At 24.9% G+C, this 19,202-nt stretch overlaps 1 protein-coding gene across 1 annotated transcript; it reads right to left on the reverse strand.

The window, feature by feature from the left end:
- Window positions 1-16,475: 16,475 nt before the first annotated feature.
- LOC106301372 (uncharacterized protein At4g15970) lies at window positions 16,476-18,494 on the reverse strand. The gene is made up of 3 exons (XM_013737753.1): window positions 18,208-18,494; window positions 17,240-17,605; window positions 16,476-17,059 (listed from the first exon to the last, which is right to left on the reverse strand). Exons 1-3 carry the CDS (start codon window positions 18,430-18,432, stop codon window positions 16,577-16,579), a joined length of 1,074 nt encoding a protein of 357 aa, XP_013593207.1. The 5' UTR covers window positions 18,433-18,494; the 3' UTR covers window positions 16,476-16,576.
- Window positions 18,495-19,202: the final 708 nt, after the last annotated feature.

The raw sequence follows: 19,202 nt of genomic DNA on the forward strand, positions 1-19,202 counted from the left end.
CAGATATTTTTATTTTCCAATCGCTTTTCGCAAATATGGATCATTTGTATTGTAGTGTTTATCCGCATATGGAAGATCATCAATTTGCATGGATTTTATAGTACATTTGGAAAGGACGAAACAACAAGGTTTTCAGCAACATGGATATTGATACTACTAGAGATATTCTTAAATTGACAGAAATTGAATCATTATTTTGGGCTGAGGTATATGTCTCCCTCACACAAAGGGTCACCCAATCTAGGGACTAGAGGTGACAAATTTACCTTCCATACCGGGAAGATGGTTTTTTACGGATGGGTCATGGAAATATCATGATAATTATTCGGGACAAGGCTGGTATAGCACGCTAAAAAACTTTAATGGAGTGATGTGGGCAAGGAACACGAGAGCTAGTCTTTCACCCCTTCACTCGGAAATAAAAGCACTCGTCTGGGCACTGAAATGTATGAGAAATTTACGACAGTTTCAAGTTACATTTGCAACGGATTGTTCTCAATTAGTGAAAATGGTTTCGGAACCACAGGAATTGCATGCCTTTGAAAGTTATTTGGAATATATCAAGATCCCGAAAAGAAGTTTCAACCATTCAAAGCTCATTCATATACCCCGAACACAGAATACAAGGGCAGACAGCCTCACACGCAGTGTCAGGAAATAATTGTCGTTTGTCGTTTATATGGATACGGAGTTACCAGTTAGGTTTGTAGAGTCTTAGTTGAATTTATTTATGTTGATGACAAAAAAAAATATTTTTAACCTAAAATTAAATATAATTATATAACTTTTATATATATTTAATTTTAAATATATGTATATATATGCATATAATGGATCGGTAATATTAGTATATTGTAATTATTTTGTTTTATGGATATATCATATTAATATTTGCTTTGTTTCGTAGAGTTACATATATCTGAATTTTTTGGTTCGAATAAAAAAATGGATAACGAATCAAAACAAAATTTACGGATATTTTTTCGAGTCCTAAATGTAACTATGGATCCCCCACAAATTCATTGAATGTTGATTCAAGATCTAATTAATAACATGACTTTCCTATACTATTGTCAAAACCGAAAACTATTATGATAGTTATATTATGTTTGAAGATAATGATTTAAAAATTTGGTTCATTTTTCTACATTTTTATTCTGATTTTTTTTAATTAAAAAATTAATGATTAAGTGATTAAATGTTTATTTGTTTTATTTTTATAAATTACAACTTCTTAAACGAATTAAAACAAAATTAGAAAGCAAATCAATTCAACTAAACCGACAATAGACCAAACCAAACTAAACCAAACCAAACACAAACTAATTTCAGTTGGTTTTAGTAGAATTTTTTTGGAATCAAATAAACCAAACCGAACCTGAATTCAAAATGAAATGCCCATTATATAGCATTTTATATATATCCACTGTATTTCTAAAATTCATTCATATGGATATATGTTACTCCTTTTCTTTTTGCTATTAATATAGGAGGGGTTGCTTTATTAAATTTGGAATTATTATAGACAACCAAATTTCTGAAACATTAAAAGTAAGTAAATTTTGTAATAGGGAGTTTTCTTTTATTGGAAATGTGACTTCCACTCCACTGATCAGAAAGCAAATACACCAAATATACTTGTTCTCTGTCTCCATCATTATGCTTTCTAAGAAAAACAAAGGAAAAGATAATAGCATTGGAAACTTCCACTGCTCCACTTATAATTGGTCAAGAGATAAGCTTTGACCTAAAAAGTATAGTTTAAGTAATCATAGAACGAATTTAGAATGCATTATTCATATTTTTATTTCGCATAAACGTAAAGTTTAAGTAATTAAACACAACTTCAGAACGGTAAAGAGATTTAAACATAATACAATACTACTCTATTAACAAAGAAATCTTTTTTTTTCTTAGCAACTAACAAAGAAATCACTATATCGTTTTCAGCTTTATAACCAAAAATGCATTGCTTGCCAAAATAACCGACGACATGAATTATGTGCGTTTAAAATTATTAAAAGTATCTATTTTTTTTGTGCAACTATTAAAAGTATCTTTTTATCGCTGTTTTCTTTTTATTCTCTACATTTTTCCTTTTCTTCTGAAAGCAACTCTCCCGCAGTTTCAATACGTTTCCATGTTTTGAAAATAATTCAAATAAAAAGTTATCTATTAAAAATGATTTATATCAGACCAAAAATTACAAAACACGCATAATCAAAAACTTTGTTTGGTCACTTTGGTGCATGACCCACCAACCAAATGAATATTATTTTAATGCAAAATTCCTTTCTAATCTCGTGTGCATCTTTTTATCTCAATAAAAATGAGTTGAATACTTAAATAAAAAAGAAAACAATTAAGTTTTCGTAAGTCAAAGGCAAGTAATGTTATACAATAATGATGTTATAGAAATTAGGTATTAGGTACTCCCTCTGTGTTCCTGAAAGTAAGATTTTCTAGAGTATTCACGCTTATTAAGAATTTAATAAATGTTTATAATTTAATTTATTTTTTACTTTATTATACACTTTCCAATAACTTTTCATCAATGAAATTTAATCAATTCAAATATTCTCAATTAATGTTCTTCAAAAGTATAAAAAAGTACCTTAACAATATAGAAAATCTATTTTGGTGGAACAAGAAAAAAATCTAAAACATCTTATTTTCGGGAACGGAGGTAGTATATCACATCCAGAACCAGAAGGCCGCTGAAGTGCTCTTGATTAATGTCTTAAAAGCCAGATTACATTAAATTAACCGCAAACCAGAAGAATAAAAGTCAACAAGTCGTTGAACATGGTTAGGGGCAATCTAGTATTTTTTCAGAACTTGAGATAAATGATGTTTTAGTTGAACAAAGATATAGGTTTAGTTGAGCGAACATGGTTAGTGTGTCAGTGTCTCGAGCTGTTGTTTTTTGACCTGTAAAGTCTCCAGCCACAGTCAACCTGTGGAATTCATGATCATCAAAGCATATTAAATGTTGGGGAAAAGGTAACCTTCTAAACTACTCAGAGACTTTCCATCCTTCACATCCTGACAGTCAGAGCAACACAGCTGAATAGGGGTGGGCGAGTACTTGTTTTTTTAACGTATACTTGATAGTTAACTTCTTCGAACGACTAATGAATTTTTTGATTTGTACTTGATTTGTCGGAAACGAGTACTTGTCCAAAAATATGTTGCTTGCAATTTACTTGTCTTGTTTGAGTACTTACTATTTACGAGTACTTATTAATTATTTGGATATATTTTCAAAATTTTAAAAATTAATTGATAGATAATAATCTATGAGAGAAAGTTATGAAAGTTTGTTTTATTGACTTGACTTGATAAAAAAATTAGAGCTATTATAAATAAAATATTTGTACCTAATATAAAAAGAAGAAGAAACTTAATACATATATTTCTATATGAAAATATTGTTTACTTCTTACAACAAAGAAATATATGTTTAGGGATTTGGTTTTTATTGTTTCATTATCATTTTATCAGTCGTAAAACAAGTAACGAGTAATATCAAGGTGAGTCGTAACTTTTTTATGATACTTGTTACTTGTCTTATACTTGCAAGTACCAAAACTCAATGACTTGATACTTGCCTTGGCAACGATGAGTAATTGAAAAAACGAGGCGAATACGGATCAAGTAGAATTCCTTTCGACCGCATTATATTACTGATAATAATAACTAATTACTAGGGGCATGAGGTGGCGGCTCTGGTATCTTTACCATATAAAACTCCGACTGACTGAGCTATAGCTGACACGGTTGGAGGTAAAGAGGGTAGTTCAGGTGATTTTGCAGCGGGAACAGTTATAACATTTCGTAACCAATGAGGTAGGCTGTTCTCTGAAGTCTGAAGAGCTACAGAGCTGTGACGTCTTGCCCCATCAGATTGGAGAGATTCAACTCTCGGTTTGGATTAAAAAGAGATGGATTAACTGAAGATCTTCCCAAGAACACATTGTTGCTTGAATCAAGCATTGGAGGTAACGGCATATCTAGAAACAAAGGTAGTTTCCCGTGCTTAATGGCATCACGTTTCTCGTTCGTTATCTGTGCGTTTAAGGAGCTCGAACTATCCAAACCCAAAGAACCTAAGTTTCCCATTCCAAGAGAGTTGAGTGGAAAAGGTTTCTCAAAGGGAATATTTGCCGATCGTTCAGATGGTCCAGCAGAAGGATCCTCGTAAAAGGTTGTTGCTGCACAGATTTGCCACAGGAGAAAAAAGCTTACTTGGTAAACCCAAGTGATCACACGGCTCAAATAACGGAAGGGTAGATGCTCGATTCATTATACCTTGCGGAAGTGGGATCCGTCCAACCGATCCGACCTATTTTTAAATTTAAACTAGGAGTTACCCCGCTCTATTTCGATTTTCAGATGTTAACTATATAGTTATTCTCTTCGACCTTGTATTCTGAACAACAACAAATTGTGAATTGTATGTTTGTGTGAATACATATTTCTTTAGAAAAAACCAGAAAACTACATTTTTCAGATATATGTTTGATATAGTTTTTCCTTTTTTATATTGTATATTTACTTATTATTTATTTTTCTTATATTATAGGACAATCTCTCAAATAGATCTTTTAAGTTTTTGTCACAAAAATAGCCTTCAATAAGAGAAATGACCAAAATAGTCTATTTTATTTTGAAAATTTAATTTTAATTTTTTAATTTTTAAAATTTGAAACCCTATCCTCAAAACTCCATCCTGATGCGGCCATCAAATTAGTACCTGAACCAAGAGCCAACCAGTTGCACCAATCAGCTAAACAAGAGACTAACCAGGATATGTGTTCAGTAAAAACAGCGTATCTTACCAACCATGAAGAATTTTGCCATGAAACCAATTTTAATGCCTTATACACTCAACAAGGAGTTAAGCAAAATTGTAAGCATCTTCAAAGCTACTCGGACCAGGAAGATATGAATTTTACAAACCGGAGGTTTTCCAGCCCGTCCATCTGCTAGCATCCGAGTTTAGAAGTTGTTTCAAGCCCAACCAAGAAGCGTTCCGACTCAAACCAAAGCATGTACTTCAAGATGGATCTATTAGATTTCCAACAAGCCAAGAATGAGGAGAAAAGTCCACGGAAATATGGAGTTATGGCCCAATTCCCTAAACCGGTCAAACCAGTTCTGCAATTGCCTAATTTGGTGTCTCACCGGTTCAATCTTAGTCAAAATAAACAATGGCGACCAGGAGAGGTTTACAATCATCTGAGAAATATATCCAGTGATTCATGAGTAGTTTAAGAGTTCTTACCATACCATGCACCAGAGTCCACATGATCAGGAAGATCTTATTGTTTGGGAACTTTCCTAAATTGGATGCATTCCCACTTTGGAGAATAAGTGACCAACGACCAAGCCATCAAAGCTGCAGCGTTTTGGAAGCATTCCTTACTTGTCTAAGAGTCGTAAGATGCACCAGCACTCACCAGAACACACGGATTCAAGCAAGACCAGACTTGCCATCTTTGGAGCTATTTTTGGAATTATTTCCCAATAATTCCCAACAGCTCTTTTCAAGCCAAGACTACAAAGATTTCGGCCAAGTCTTCAGCATTCAAGATGTTCCCAAGAAGCTTACCTACACCCTCAAACCGCCCAGATATAAAACCAGAATCAAATCCCTTGAAGAAATCTTTTGGATCCAAGATATCTTCCAACAGCTTGTTTTATCGGTTTTCCTTATTTGTTTGCTTCTTTCTTTGTTTTAGTTTTCTAGCTAAGTTAAGGCACGAGCCTATATAAGCTCTGTCTAGTCTTCATTGTAAGTCACCTTTCAATTCTTAAGAAATAATATTCAGTTTATCTTTTATCAAAGAATTTCTTTGCATAAAAATCTGTTATTTAGTTTCTAAGTGTGAGATACATTAGAAAGCTATTGAGCTTGTGGTTCATAGGTTATTTGTGTGATACAGGAGCTTTGAGACACAGATTGAGAGAGTCAATCAGCACCCACGGATTGAGAGAGTCAATCATCATCTATCCAACATCATCTATCCATCCTCCATCATCAAACATCTATCCATAAACCATTCCATCCCTTTATCTTTTCAGTTTCTATTCTTATTTTAATTATTCATAAACTCATTGTTCTTCATTGTTTCCAGGTTAGATTGGATTAAAAGGAACAGCAACTCGGCCATCTTCACCATCTTTCCATCCGGTCTTCATCCTTACCGACATGATCGACCCATCGCCCATCCATCTCATCGACCCAACTTCCAAATACTTTTATATCAAATGATAATACCGTGATAGATGTTTCATGTAATATTTCTAATTCTTATATTGTATTCTTGTTTTTTTTATTGTATATTTACTTATAAAAATATTTGGAAGTAATCAAAATGTAAAACTCTACATTTTTCAAATAGATGTTTAAAGTAGTTGTTTTGTTTCTTATATTGTATATTTAACTTTTTATTGTATATTTACTTATCTAACTATTTTATTCTATATCAAATTGTAATATTACGATATATGTTTAATGTAATATTTTTATTTCTTATATTATATATTTACTTATTATTTATTTTATTGTAGATTTTTTAGATAGATGCCTAATGTATTTTTTTGTATTTCTTATATTGTATATTTACTTATTATTTATTTAACTATACATTTTTCATTTCATATATATGTTTAATTTAGTTTTTCCATTTTCTATATTTTATATTTGTTTATTGTTTATATTTCTTATTTTGTATATTTATTCTAAATTTCTTGCTTTTATATCAATGATAATATTACAATATATATTTAATGTAATATTTTTATTTCTTATATTATATATTTACTTATTATTTATTTTATTGTAGATTTTTTAGATAGATGCCTAATGTATTTTTTTGTATTTCTTATATTGTATATTTACTTATTATTTTTAATGCAATATTTCTATTTCTTATATTGTATATTTACTTATTATTTTTAATGCAATATTTCTATTTCTTATATTGTATATTTACTTATTATTTTTAATGCAATATTTCTATTTCTTATATTGTATATTTACTTATTATTTATTTTTTATATATTTTTTATTATAATAGATGTTTAATCTAATATTTTTATGTTGTATATTTACTTATTATTTATTTTTTATATATTTTTTATTATAATAGATGTTTAATCTAATATTTTTATGTTGTATATTTACTTATTATTTATTTTTTATATATTTTTTATTATAATAGATGTTTAATCTAATATTTTTATGTTGTATATTTACTTATTATTTATTTTTTATATATTTTTTATTATAATAGATGTTTAATCTAATATTTTTATGTTGTATATTTACTTATTATTTATTTTTTATATATTTTTTATTATAATAGATGTTTAATCTAATATTTTTATGTTGTATATTTACTTATTATTTATTTAACTATACATTTTTCATTTCATATATATGTTTAATTTAGTTTTTCCATTTTCTATATTTTATATTTACTTATTGTTTATATTTCTTATTTTGTATATTTATTCTAAATTTCTTGCTTTTATATCAATGATAATATTACAATATATATTTAATGTAATATTTTTATTTCTTATATACTATATTTACGTATTATTTATTTTTTCTTATAGTTTATATTTATTTATTCTAATATTACGACAAATTTATAATATAATATTTCTATTTATTATATTGTATATATAGTTATTATTTATTTTACTATACATTTTTTAGAGAGGTGTTTAATTTAGTTTTTTTATTTCTTAATTGTATATTTTCTTATTCTAATTTTTTTGCTTTTATAACAAATGATAATATTATGATATATGTTTAATGTAATATTTCTATTTCTTATATTGTATATTTACTTATTTTTTTTTTCTATATATTGTATATTTACTTATTATTTTTAATGCAATATTTCTATTTCTTATATTGTATATTTACTTATTTTTTTTTTCTATATATTGTATATTTACTTATTATTTTTAATGCAATATTTCTATTTCTTATATTGTATATTTACTTATTTTTTTTTTCTATATATTGTATATTTACTTATTATTTTTAATGCAATATTTCTATTTCTTATATTGTATATTTACTTATTTTTTTTTTCTATATATTGTATATTTACTTATTATTTTTAATGCAATATTTCTATTTCTTATATTGTATATTTACTTATTTTTTTTTTCTATATATTGTATATTTACTTATTATTTTTAATGCAATATTTCTATTTCTTATATTGTATATTTACTTATTTTTTTTTTCTATATATTGTATATTTACTTATTATTTTTAATGCAATATTTCTATTTCTTATATTGTATATTTACTTTGACCAAAAAAAAATTGTACATTTACTTATTATTTATTTTTCCTTATATGTATATTTATTTTTTTATTTTTTAGTAATGGCACATGTCATGTTTTAAAAGAATCTCTTTTCGCTGATGTGGACGTACGCTCTATGAAGCCTCAAAAGGTTCATTTTATTAGTATATACTAGGAGTTAATCTGCGCTACGCGCGGGACTATTTTGATTTTCAAATGTTAACTATATAGTTTTTTTTACATTGTATTCTGAACAACAACAAAATTCTGAATTATATGTTTGTGTGAATATATATTTCTTTGGAAAAAACAGAAAACAATACTTTTTTAAGATAAATGTTTAATATAGTTTTTCATTTCTTATATTGTATATTTATTTATTATTTAGTTTTTCTTATATTGTAGGGCAACTATCTCAAATATTTTTTTTTAAGTTTTTGTCACAAAAATAACCTTGAATATGTAAAATGACCAAAATAGCCACTTTTTATTTTGAAAAATTTAATTTTAATTTTTTTTTTTAATTTGAAATCCTATCCTCAAAACCTCACCCTTAACTCGAAACCCCAAATCTAGATTAGTTAACCCTACGGTGTAAATGTTTTTTACTCATTACTAAAACTTTTTTTGGTCATTTTTCTCATTAAAGCTATTTTGTGACAAAAAGTTAAACTGATTATCTTAAGGAATTTCTCTATATTGTATATTTATTTATTCTAATTTTCTTGCTTTTATATCAAATGGTCAAATTACAATATATATTTAATGTAATAATTTTATGTCCTATATTGTATATTTGTTTATTATTTATTTAACCATACATTTTCTATTTAACTATACATTTTTGAGATAGATGTATTTTTTTTTATATTGTATATTTACTTACTATCTATTTTTTATTATTTTGTATATTTAATTTTTCTAAATTTCTTGATTTTATATCAATGATAATATTATGATATATATTTAATGTAATATTTTTATTTTACTAAACATTTTTTTCAGAAAGATGTTTAATTTAGTTTTTTAATTTCTTAATTGTATTTTACCTATTGTTTATTTTTTCTTATATTGTGTATTTATTTATTTTAATTTTTTTCATTTTATACCAAATAATAGTAATATGATAGAGGTTTAATGTGATATTTATATTTCTTATATTGTATGCTTTTTTTACATATATTGTATGCTTGTTTTACTTATATTGTATATTTATTTATAAAATATTTGGAAATAATAAAAATGTAAAACTATACATTTTTCATATAGATGTTTAATGTAGTGTTTCTATTTTTATAGGGTATATTTACTTATCTAATTGTTTTTCTTTTATATCAAATTGTAATATTACGATAGATGTTTAATGTAATTTTTCTATTTCTCATATTATATATTTACTTATTATTTATTTTATAATATATTTTTCAGATAGATGTTTAATGTATTTTTTCTATTTCTCATATTATATATTTACTTATTATTTATTTTATAATATATTTTTCAGATAGATGTTTAATGTATTTTTTATATTGTATATTTAGTTATTATTTTTTACCTTTTATATTTACTTATTGTAATATTATAATAAATGTTTAGTGTAATATTTTTATATTGTCTGTTCACTTATTATTGATTAAACTATACATTTTCAGATATAGGTTTAATTTACTTTTTCCATTTTATATATTGTGTATTTACTTATTCTAATTTTCTTGGTTTTATATCAAATGATAATATTATGATAGATGTTTAATGTAATATTTATATTTATTATATTGTATATTTGCTTATTATTTATTTTTCCTTATATTGTATATTTAATTATTATTTTTAATGTAATGTTTCTATTTCTTATATTGTTTATTTACTTATTATTTATTTTATATTTTTTAAATAATAATGTCACGTCTCATGGCAGAAGCTTTTTTCCGCTGATGTGAACCCTCTATCGAACCTCAAAATGTCTCTTTTATTAGTATTTATTTCTACTATTGTATATTTACTTATTCTTTATTTTTCTTATTTTTATTTTTACTTATTGTAATATTATAATTAATGTTTAATGTAATATTTTTATATTGTTTATTTACCTATTATTTATTTAACTATACATTTTCAGATATATGTTTAATTTATGTTTTTCCATTTTTTATGTTGTATATTTACTTATTGTTTATCTTTTCTTATTTTGTATATTTATTTATTCTAAATTTCTTGTTTTTATATCAATGATAATATTACGATATATATCTATTGTAATATTTTTATTTCTTATATACTATATTTGCTTATTATTTTTTATTTTATTTTTTATTTATTTATTCTAATATTACGATAAATATTTAATATAATATTTCTATTTCTTATATTGTGTTTTTAGTTATTATTTATTATACTATACATTTTTCAGATATATGTTTAATTTAGATTTTTTATATGATAATATTACGATATATATCTAATGTAATATTTTTATTTCTTATATACTATATTTGCTTATTATTTTTTATTTTATTTTTTATTTATTTATTCTAATATTACGATAAATATTTAATATAATATTTCTATTTCTTATAATGTGTATTTAGTTATTATTTATTGTACTATACATTTTTCAGATATATGTTTAATTTAGTTTTTTTTATTTCTTAATTATATATTTACTTATTATTTATTTTCCTTATATTGTATATTTACTTATTATTGTTTAATGCAATGTTTCTATTTCTTATATTGTTTATTTACTTATTATTTATTTTTACTTATATTGCAAATTTACTTATTATTTATTTTCTATTTTTGAAATAATAACGCCACGTGTCATCTTTCGGGAGAAGTTTGTTTCGCTGATTTGGACGTTCTATGGAGCCTCAAAAGGTCTTTTTTATTAGTAAGGACTAGGGATTAACCCAGGCTATATTTTTATTTTTTTTTCTAATATAAGTTGTTAAATTATTTATATTTTGATATATATTTATAAAATCTTAAGATTTTTTTAAATTCTAACACGTTAAATTAACATATTTTTTACTATTTAAATATTTTTTTGTAATTTTGTTGACTATCTAGTTATCATATTTAGCAAAACTATATGTTGAGTGTTGGAATAAATGTTTTAGATATTTAATTAAACTGTAGAGTATTTTCGGATCGACCACATGCTCAACAATCTGTCGATCCGTAAAAAGATGGTCGATCTCATTGGCCAGGTAAGTACAATTTTAGCAAAAATATCTTTGATTTTCAAATATTGAGTATATAGCTATTCTTTTGAATATTTTTTTTCTGAATTGCATTTTTTGATTAAATTATTGTATGATAATGTTTATGTAAATATTTTTTGTGATGTTTGAATTTGTGTTGTTCGTATACTTAACCTAGATGATATTGATGTTTAACAATTTATTGTGTTCTGGAAATAGAAAATAATGATATATCAAAACGTATCTAGTACTTGTTAAATGATAGTATAATGTAAATTACTTCCATTATTTGAAAATAACCATTTGTTGTTTTTATTTTTTTTTAAATCAGAAATTATTTTTATTTAAAAACATTATTCATATATAATATAATAATCTAAGTTTGGAAGATTAATATATATATATATATATTATGTATATTTAAAAAAAAAAATTTAAGATACGGGTTTTCCAACAATGAATCCACGTAACCAAAAGTTCGTTGTTATAAAAAATCTCTTTCAAAGTCATTAAAGGTTTTTGGGACGGCAAGAGTTGATGGTGGAACCATTTTTTTGCTCGAGTGCTTTGAAATTTTTCTTGATAGTGTGAGGTTGATGTTGATGGAATAATAAGTTTTATAGGGACTTTCTTCATGTAAAACTATACATTTTTTTTTGCTTAATGTGGTATTTCCATTTTTATATAATTTACTACGTATTTATTTATTTATTTTAACATATTAATATAAATATTTAATGTATTATTTCCAATTTTAAAATTTTCCTTATATTGTGTATTTCCATTTTAGACTTTCTTATATAAAATGGTGTATTTCTATTTCTTATATTTTCTATTTACTTAATATCCATATTTTACATTTTAAGATAGATGTTTAAATCTTAATATATTTTTGCTATTTTCAAAAATATGTATTTAATTATTATTATTATTTGCATATATTATATATCAATTAATATATATATATTTTACATTTTAAGATTTAAATTAAATTTAATATAATATTTTCATTTTTTATTTTTATTTAATTATTATTTATTTTTCTTTATATTATGTATTTCCATTTATTATACTTTATATTTACGGAATATCTATATTTTACATCTTAAGATAGATGTTTAAATCTTAATGCACTTTTTTTTTTTTTATTGTGTATTTTCCTTTCTTATACTTTCTATTTACTTAGTATCTATATTTTACATTTTAAGATAGATGTTTAAATCTTAATGTACTTTTTCCATTTTATTAAATTGTTTATTTACTTATATTATAATGCTACTTAATATCTATATTTACATTTTAATATAAATGTTTAATACTTAATGTACTTTTCCCATTTTTTAAATTGTGTATTTACTTATTATTATATATATATAATTCATATATTATATATTTACATTAATTATTAAGTATTTATTATTTATTTTTTTTATATTGTGTATTTCCATTTCTTATACTTTCTATTTACTTAATATCTATACTTGTAATTTTAAGATAGATGTACATTTTAAGATAGATGTTTAAATCTTAATGTACTTTTTACATTTTTTTAAATATTTATTTCCATTTCTTATATTTTTTATTTACGTAATATATATATTTTATATTTTAAAATAGATATTTAAATCTTAATATAATTTTTCCATTTTTTTTAAATTGTTTATTTACTTATATTATATATTTTACATTTTAAGATAGATGTTTAAATACTAATGTGCTTTTTCCATTTTTTTTAAATTGTGTATTTCCTTTTCTTATACTTTCTATTTGAGTAATATTTATATTTTACATTTTAAGATAGATGTTTAAATCTTAATATACTTTTTTCATTGTTTTTAAGTTGTGTGTTTTTTTTTCTTATACTTTCTATTTACTTAATATCTATATTTTACATTTTAAGATAGATGTTTAAATCTTAATATACTTTTTTCATTGTTTTTAAGTTGTGTGTTTTTTTTTCTTATACTTTCTATTTACTTAATATCTATATTTTACATTTTCATATAGATGTTTAATATTTAATGTACTCTTTCCATTTTTTGAAATTTGTGCATTTACTTATTATTGTATATATAATTCGTATATTTATATATTTATAAGATTTACTTATTATTTATTTTTCTAAATATTGAGTATTTTTCTTTCTTATACTTCTTTATATTTAGTTAATATCTATATTTTATATTTTAAGATAGATGTTTAAATCTTAATGTATTTTTCCATTTTTAATGTAAAACAGCAATATTTAATAGAAGAACTTGGACAAATAGTCAAATAGTTATATTTATGTTTTTTTTCTTTTTTTATAAAATGGTAATGTTATATTATGGAGATAAGCCGTTTTTAGTGAAAAATGGTAATCTTACATATGTTTAATGTAGTTTTTGAATTTTTATGTTGTACGTTTACATACTATTATTTTTAAATAAAAATGTAAAATGGTAATCTTACATATGTTTAATGTAAGATTTTCATTTTTTATGTTGTATGTTTACATATATTTATTATTTTCGAAATTATATATAATGCTTTTTGTTTTTTTTTTATAAAAGGGTAATGTTACATTATGGAGATAAGACGCCTTTTAAGTGAAAAATGGTAATCTTACATATGTTTAATGTAGTTTTTCCATTTTTTATGTTGTATGTTTACATATATTTATTATTTTCGAAATTATATATAATGTTTTTATTTATAATTTTCAAAAATTAGTAATAATAAAAATGTAAAACAATATATTTTTCAGATAGATGTTTAATGTATTTTTCGCATTTCTTATATTGTATATTTACATATTCTATTTTTTTCTGCTTCTATATCAAATGGTAATATAATTTATAGATGTTTAATGTAATATTTATATTTCTTATATTGTATATTTACTTATTATTTATTTTACTGTATTTTTTTCAGATGTCTATTTTATGTTACCTTATATAGTATATTTACTTATTTTAATATTTCGATAGATGTTTAATATAAGATTTCTATTTCTTATATTGTATATTTACTTATTGTTTATTTTACTATACATTTTTCCGGAGAGATGTTTAATTTTTTTTTTTCTGTTCTTAATTTTATTTTACCTATTGTTTATTTTTCTTATATTGTATATTTATTTATTCTATTTTTTTACTTTTATATCAAATGATAATATCGTGATAGATGTTTCATGTAATATTTCTATTTCTTATATTGTGTTCTTGTTTTTTTATTGTATATTTACTTATAAAAATATTTGGAAGCAATCAAAATGTAAAACTCTACATTTTTCAAATAAATGTTTAAAGTAGTTGTTTTGTTTCTTATATTGTATATATAACTTTTTATTGTATATTTACATATCTAACTATTTTATTTTATATCAAATTGTAATATTACGATAAATGTTTAATGTAATATTTTTATTTCTTATATTATATATTTACTTATTATTTATTTTATTGTAGATTTTTAGATAGATGCCTAATGTATTTTTTGTATTTCTTATATTGTATATTTACTTATTATTTATTTTACTATACATTTTTCCGGAGAGATGTTTAATTTTTTTTTTTCTGTTCTTAATTTTATTTTACCTATTGTTTATTTTTCTTATATTGTATATTTATTTATTCTATTTTTTTACTTTTATATCAAATGATAATTTTACTTATTGTTTATATTTCTTATTTTGTATATTTATTCTAAATTTCTTGCTTTTAAATCAATGATGATATTACAATATATATTTAATGTAATATTTTTATTTCTTATATACTATAATTACGTATTATTTATGTTTTCTTATAGTTTATATTTATTTATTCTAATATTACGATAAATTTATAATATAATATTTCTATTTCTTATATTGTATATATAGTTATTATTTATTTTACTATACATTTTTGAGAGAGGTGTTTAATTTAGTTTTTTCATTCCTTAATTGTATATTTTCTTATTCTAATTTTATTATTTTTATATCAAATGATAATATTATGATATATGTTTAATGTAATATTTCTATTTCTTATATCGTATATTTACTTATTATTATTTTTTTATACTGTATATTTACTTATTATTTTTTAAAGTAATATTTTATTTCTTATATTGTATATTTACTTTGACCAAAAAAAAATTGTACATTTACTTATTATTTATTTTTCCTTATATGTATATTTATTTTTTATTTTTTAGTAATAGTACATGTCATCCTTTAAAAGAATCTCTTTTCGCTGATGTGGACGCTCTATGGAGCCTCAAAATGTTCATTTTATTAGTATATATTTTATTTTAAATATGTATAACTCTAAAATTATTTTATAAGCTCTATATCGTTGTTAAAATCTAAAAATGAAGATAAAATTAAAAAAATTAAAAAATAATATATATATAAACAATGTCGTCTTTTTAAAAGTTTAAATAGACATAAGTTTATGGAGTTGCTAATTGTTATTGTTAATTTCTATATCGTTCTTTATGTCCGATGTTGTCACATATAATTTAAGGAAGAGTTCCTCGAAATGATTTTGACGGACAACAATATGGTTTAAAAAAGTCACATACAAAAATTTATTGAAAATATCGGAAATATTTTGACTTTAGTCAAGTACAAATCAATATTTTTGGAACCGATAACTCTATTAACATCCAAAACCGGATATTTTTTGGGTTCAGTCGGCTCTTTAACTTGTAACTAAACCTTAATCAAATCCGATTACACCCGAGCCAAATCTAACCCAAACTTTTATAATATCCGAATGAAGCTGATATTCATGAACTCGAAAAACCGAACCTCAAAGGAACCTGAAGCAAAACCCGATTGGGACCCCGATTGTGGAGTCCTACTCTAAACATATAATCCTTCAACCCAGAACAAGAAAAAATCATTTTATTTTCTAGCACATAAAAATTAATCTACGACTCAGACAAATAAGATGCATCAACATTCGAAGATTATATAAAAAAAAAACAAGTTGATTAAGTTAGAGTGTAGAACAGTTTTCCTTACAAAAATTAAACACATTCTTAGTTTTCATCGAATAAATTATTATTTCTCCAGGCACCTCAAAGGAGCACTCCAAGTCGTGTTCTGCACATGCTTTGACAACGACATATACTTTCTCCAATCATCAAGAATAAGATTCAGATCCTGAATCTTCTTCTCCAAACCAAGGCAACAATTACCATGCATTGTGCAAACCAAGTTTATGTCTTTGCTAGGTTCACAAAACCCACAAATGTAGACCGTATCAAAGAATTTAATCTTGACGCCAATCTTAGATATAAAAGGGTCGTTCTTGATCCTGTTGAACACATCTTGATCGTGTAACCATGAATAATTCTGACGAGATTTGTACCAGAATTTGTAAAACTCAATGCTTCGATTGTTTGATCTCACGTATACGAAACCTCCGTTGGCCCAGTTGTCAAAACTGGTAGGGTTTCCAAAATACTTATCACACGCCATTTGAAAGTCTCCATCTGGATATAGTCGGGGAAATGGATCTCTAAGCCACATTACATCAGTGTCCTATATATATATATATATAATTAAGTGATTAGCTCAGATTAATAACAATTAGCAACTCCATAAACTTATGTCTATTATGCTATTTTTTATGCAACATATTACTAATTATAGCAATTGATTCTGTATATATCTTGAACAAAATCAACAGAGGGATGAAGAATTAAGATCATAGTTTGATACCGTGAATATGAAGTTAAAACCCATTTCGAGAACTTGAATAAGCAGCTCGATTCTGCGCCACATCATGTTGACATAATCAGGAGTGTTGTAAGCTTTATCCCCAGAGAAATCAGTGTTCATGGTTTTAAGGTAATAGCAATTAGAATGAAGTTGTGTGCATCGTTCAAACGCCTTGGGATCCAAACAAACCACTACCACATGTTTCAGAAGCTTTTGTGTTCCTTGTCCAATACGAAAACTCTCTAAGAAGAGATCAAATATGGATTTTGGTTCTGCCCAAGCTTGATTCAGTGTCGTTATAATCACTGTATTGTTCTCATTCGACGCATTCTCCAAAATCTTCCTTAAAGCGATATCTGGTTTTATCTGAAAAACAAGTAAAGCAGATGGAAGCCAAGTTACAAAAAAAAAACAAGTAAAGCAGATGGACTATTTTTAGAAGACAAAGAATTTTGAGAATATGAAACTGAAAATTTTTAGGCGTTACAAAGTCTTTTAATATTTTAATTTATTATAAGGTGCTAAGGTTTTTCGATTTTAATTTTGGTTGCCAACTTAATTCATTAATAGACAAGAAGATCATCATACAAAGGATTACAATATATGTGTGCTTTAGAATAGAAAATTCACTAAAAATAATTCAGCTACACACATAAAAAGGTTACTCAACTATACTCTCAAGTCTTACCCACTACTAGCAACGTTGAATCATACAGGAAACTATACAGATGAAGCAGACTAAATCAACTAAGCTAGTTAAAAAGACATTCAAAGGCTATAATCCAAATATGATAGCTCCTCTAAATCTAAACAAGTATATCGATCAAAACAACTGGATTCCACATGTGCAAATGGGTTCAAAATAAGGTAGACTCAAATTTATTAGTTAAAAAATGAGATAAGACAGATACACAGAAGACTAAGGGGCAAAATATTTGAATCAGATCTGAATGCTGATGAGAGCTTACCGTTTCTGGAGATGGAGAAGCGAGTAGAAAGGTGAGATTGTTGAAAGAAAGTCGTTGCAGAGGATACGCTGTTTTGTATAAAAACAGACATGAAGCCGTCAAAACAAGAAACAGAATCAAGATTCTTATTATTTCTTTTTGTCCGATCGCAAATCCTGTATCCAGAAATTTCCTGCGAGAAGAAGATGAAGAGGAGGAAGATGAAGAGGAGGAAGACGAATTCATATTTTTTGTTGGACTTCTTATTCTTCTTCGTTTTTTGTGGCTTCTTGTAATAACACCCTAAGGTAAAAGAGTCGTCATTGGTATACTTGTTACAGAAACGTGCATTATATATTAAGGCGTTTGTAATATCTATAATAATAAAATAGAAGTAGAGTATTCTCTTTTCTTAGGCTTCCACGCCATCAAGAACATAGGGGTAAAAGCTGCCACGTCAGCATGTCTAAACCACTCTACGTCTACGACTTCTGATAATTTGTTTACGTATTGGGTTTCTTTATTTTGAATTAATTGGGCTCACTACTTTAACTTTCGAGTAGACCTAAATTCTATATATCTTAATAAAAACCCAGATACAGGGGATCAATCATCGTCTCTCACCTCCCTGTTTGACGAAAGATTAGTTACAGTAACGTTTGATGTTCATCCTACTGCCTCTGGTTAGTCAAATCCGTAACGGTCTCGAAGTGCATTCAGTCTATCTAATTACCTTCTCATTAACGCCATTGATCTACCACCTCTACTACTCCGCATTTAAGACATCCCCTTCTTCCTCCATGTTAGCCAATCTAGACCTATAAATAAGAGTCTGCATCGTAGATACACATCATTGCTCCTTATCGAACACTATACTAAGAGAATCAATCACCAACTATGTCGACCTCCCCATTTTGATCGCCTATTTGAAAGCCGGCTACTGTCACGAACACCGTCAAAGTCCGATTGTTGAGGTTTTGGAAAGCTCATGGGGTAGACATGTCCTCTTCGACCAG

Source organism: Brassica oleracea, chromosome C7 (genome assembly GCF_000695525.1).
Source record: "Brassica oleracea var. oleracea cultivar TO1000 chromosome C7, BOL, whole genome shotgun sequence".
NCBI lineage: Eukaryota > Viridiplantae > Streptophyta > Magnoliopsida > Brassicales > Brassicaceae > Brassica > Brassica oleracea.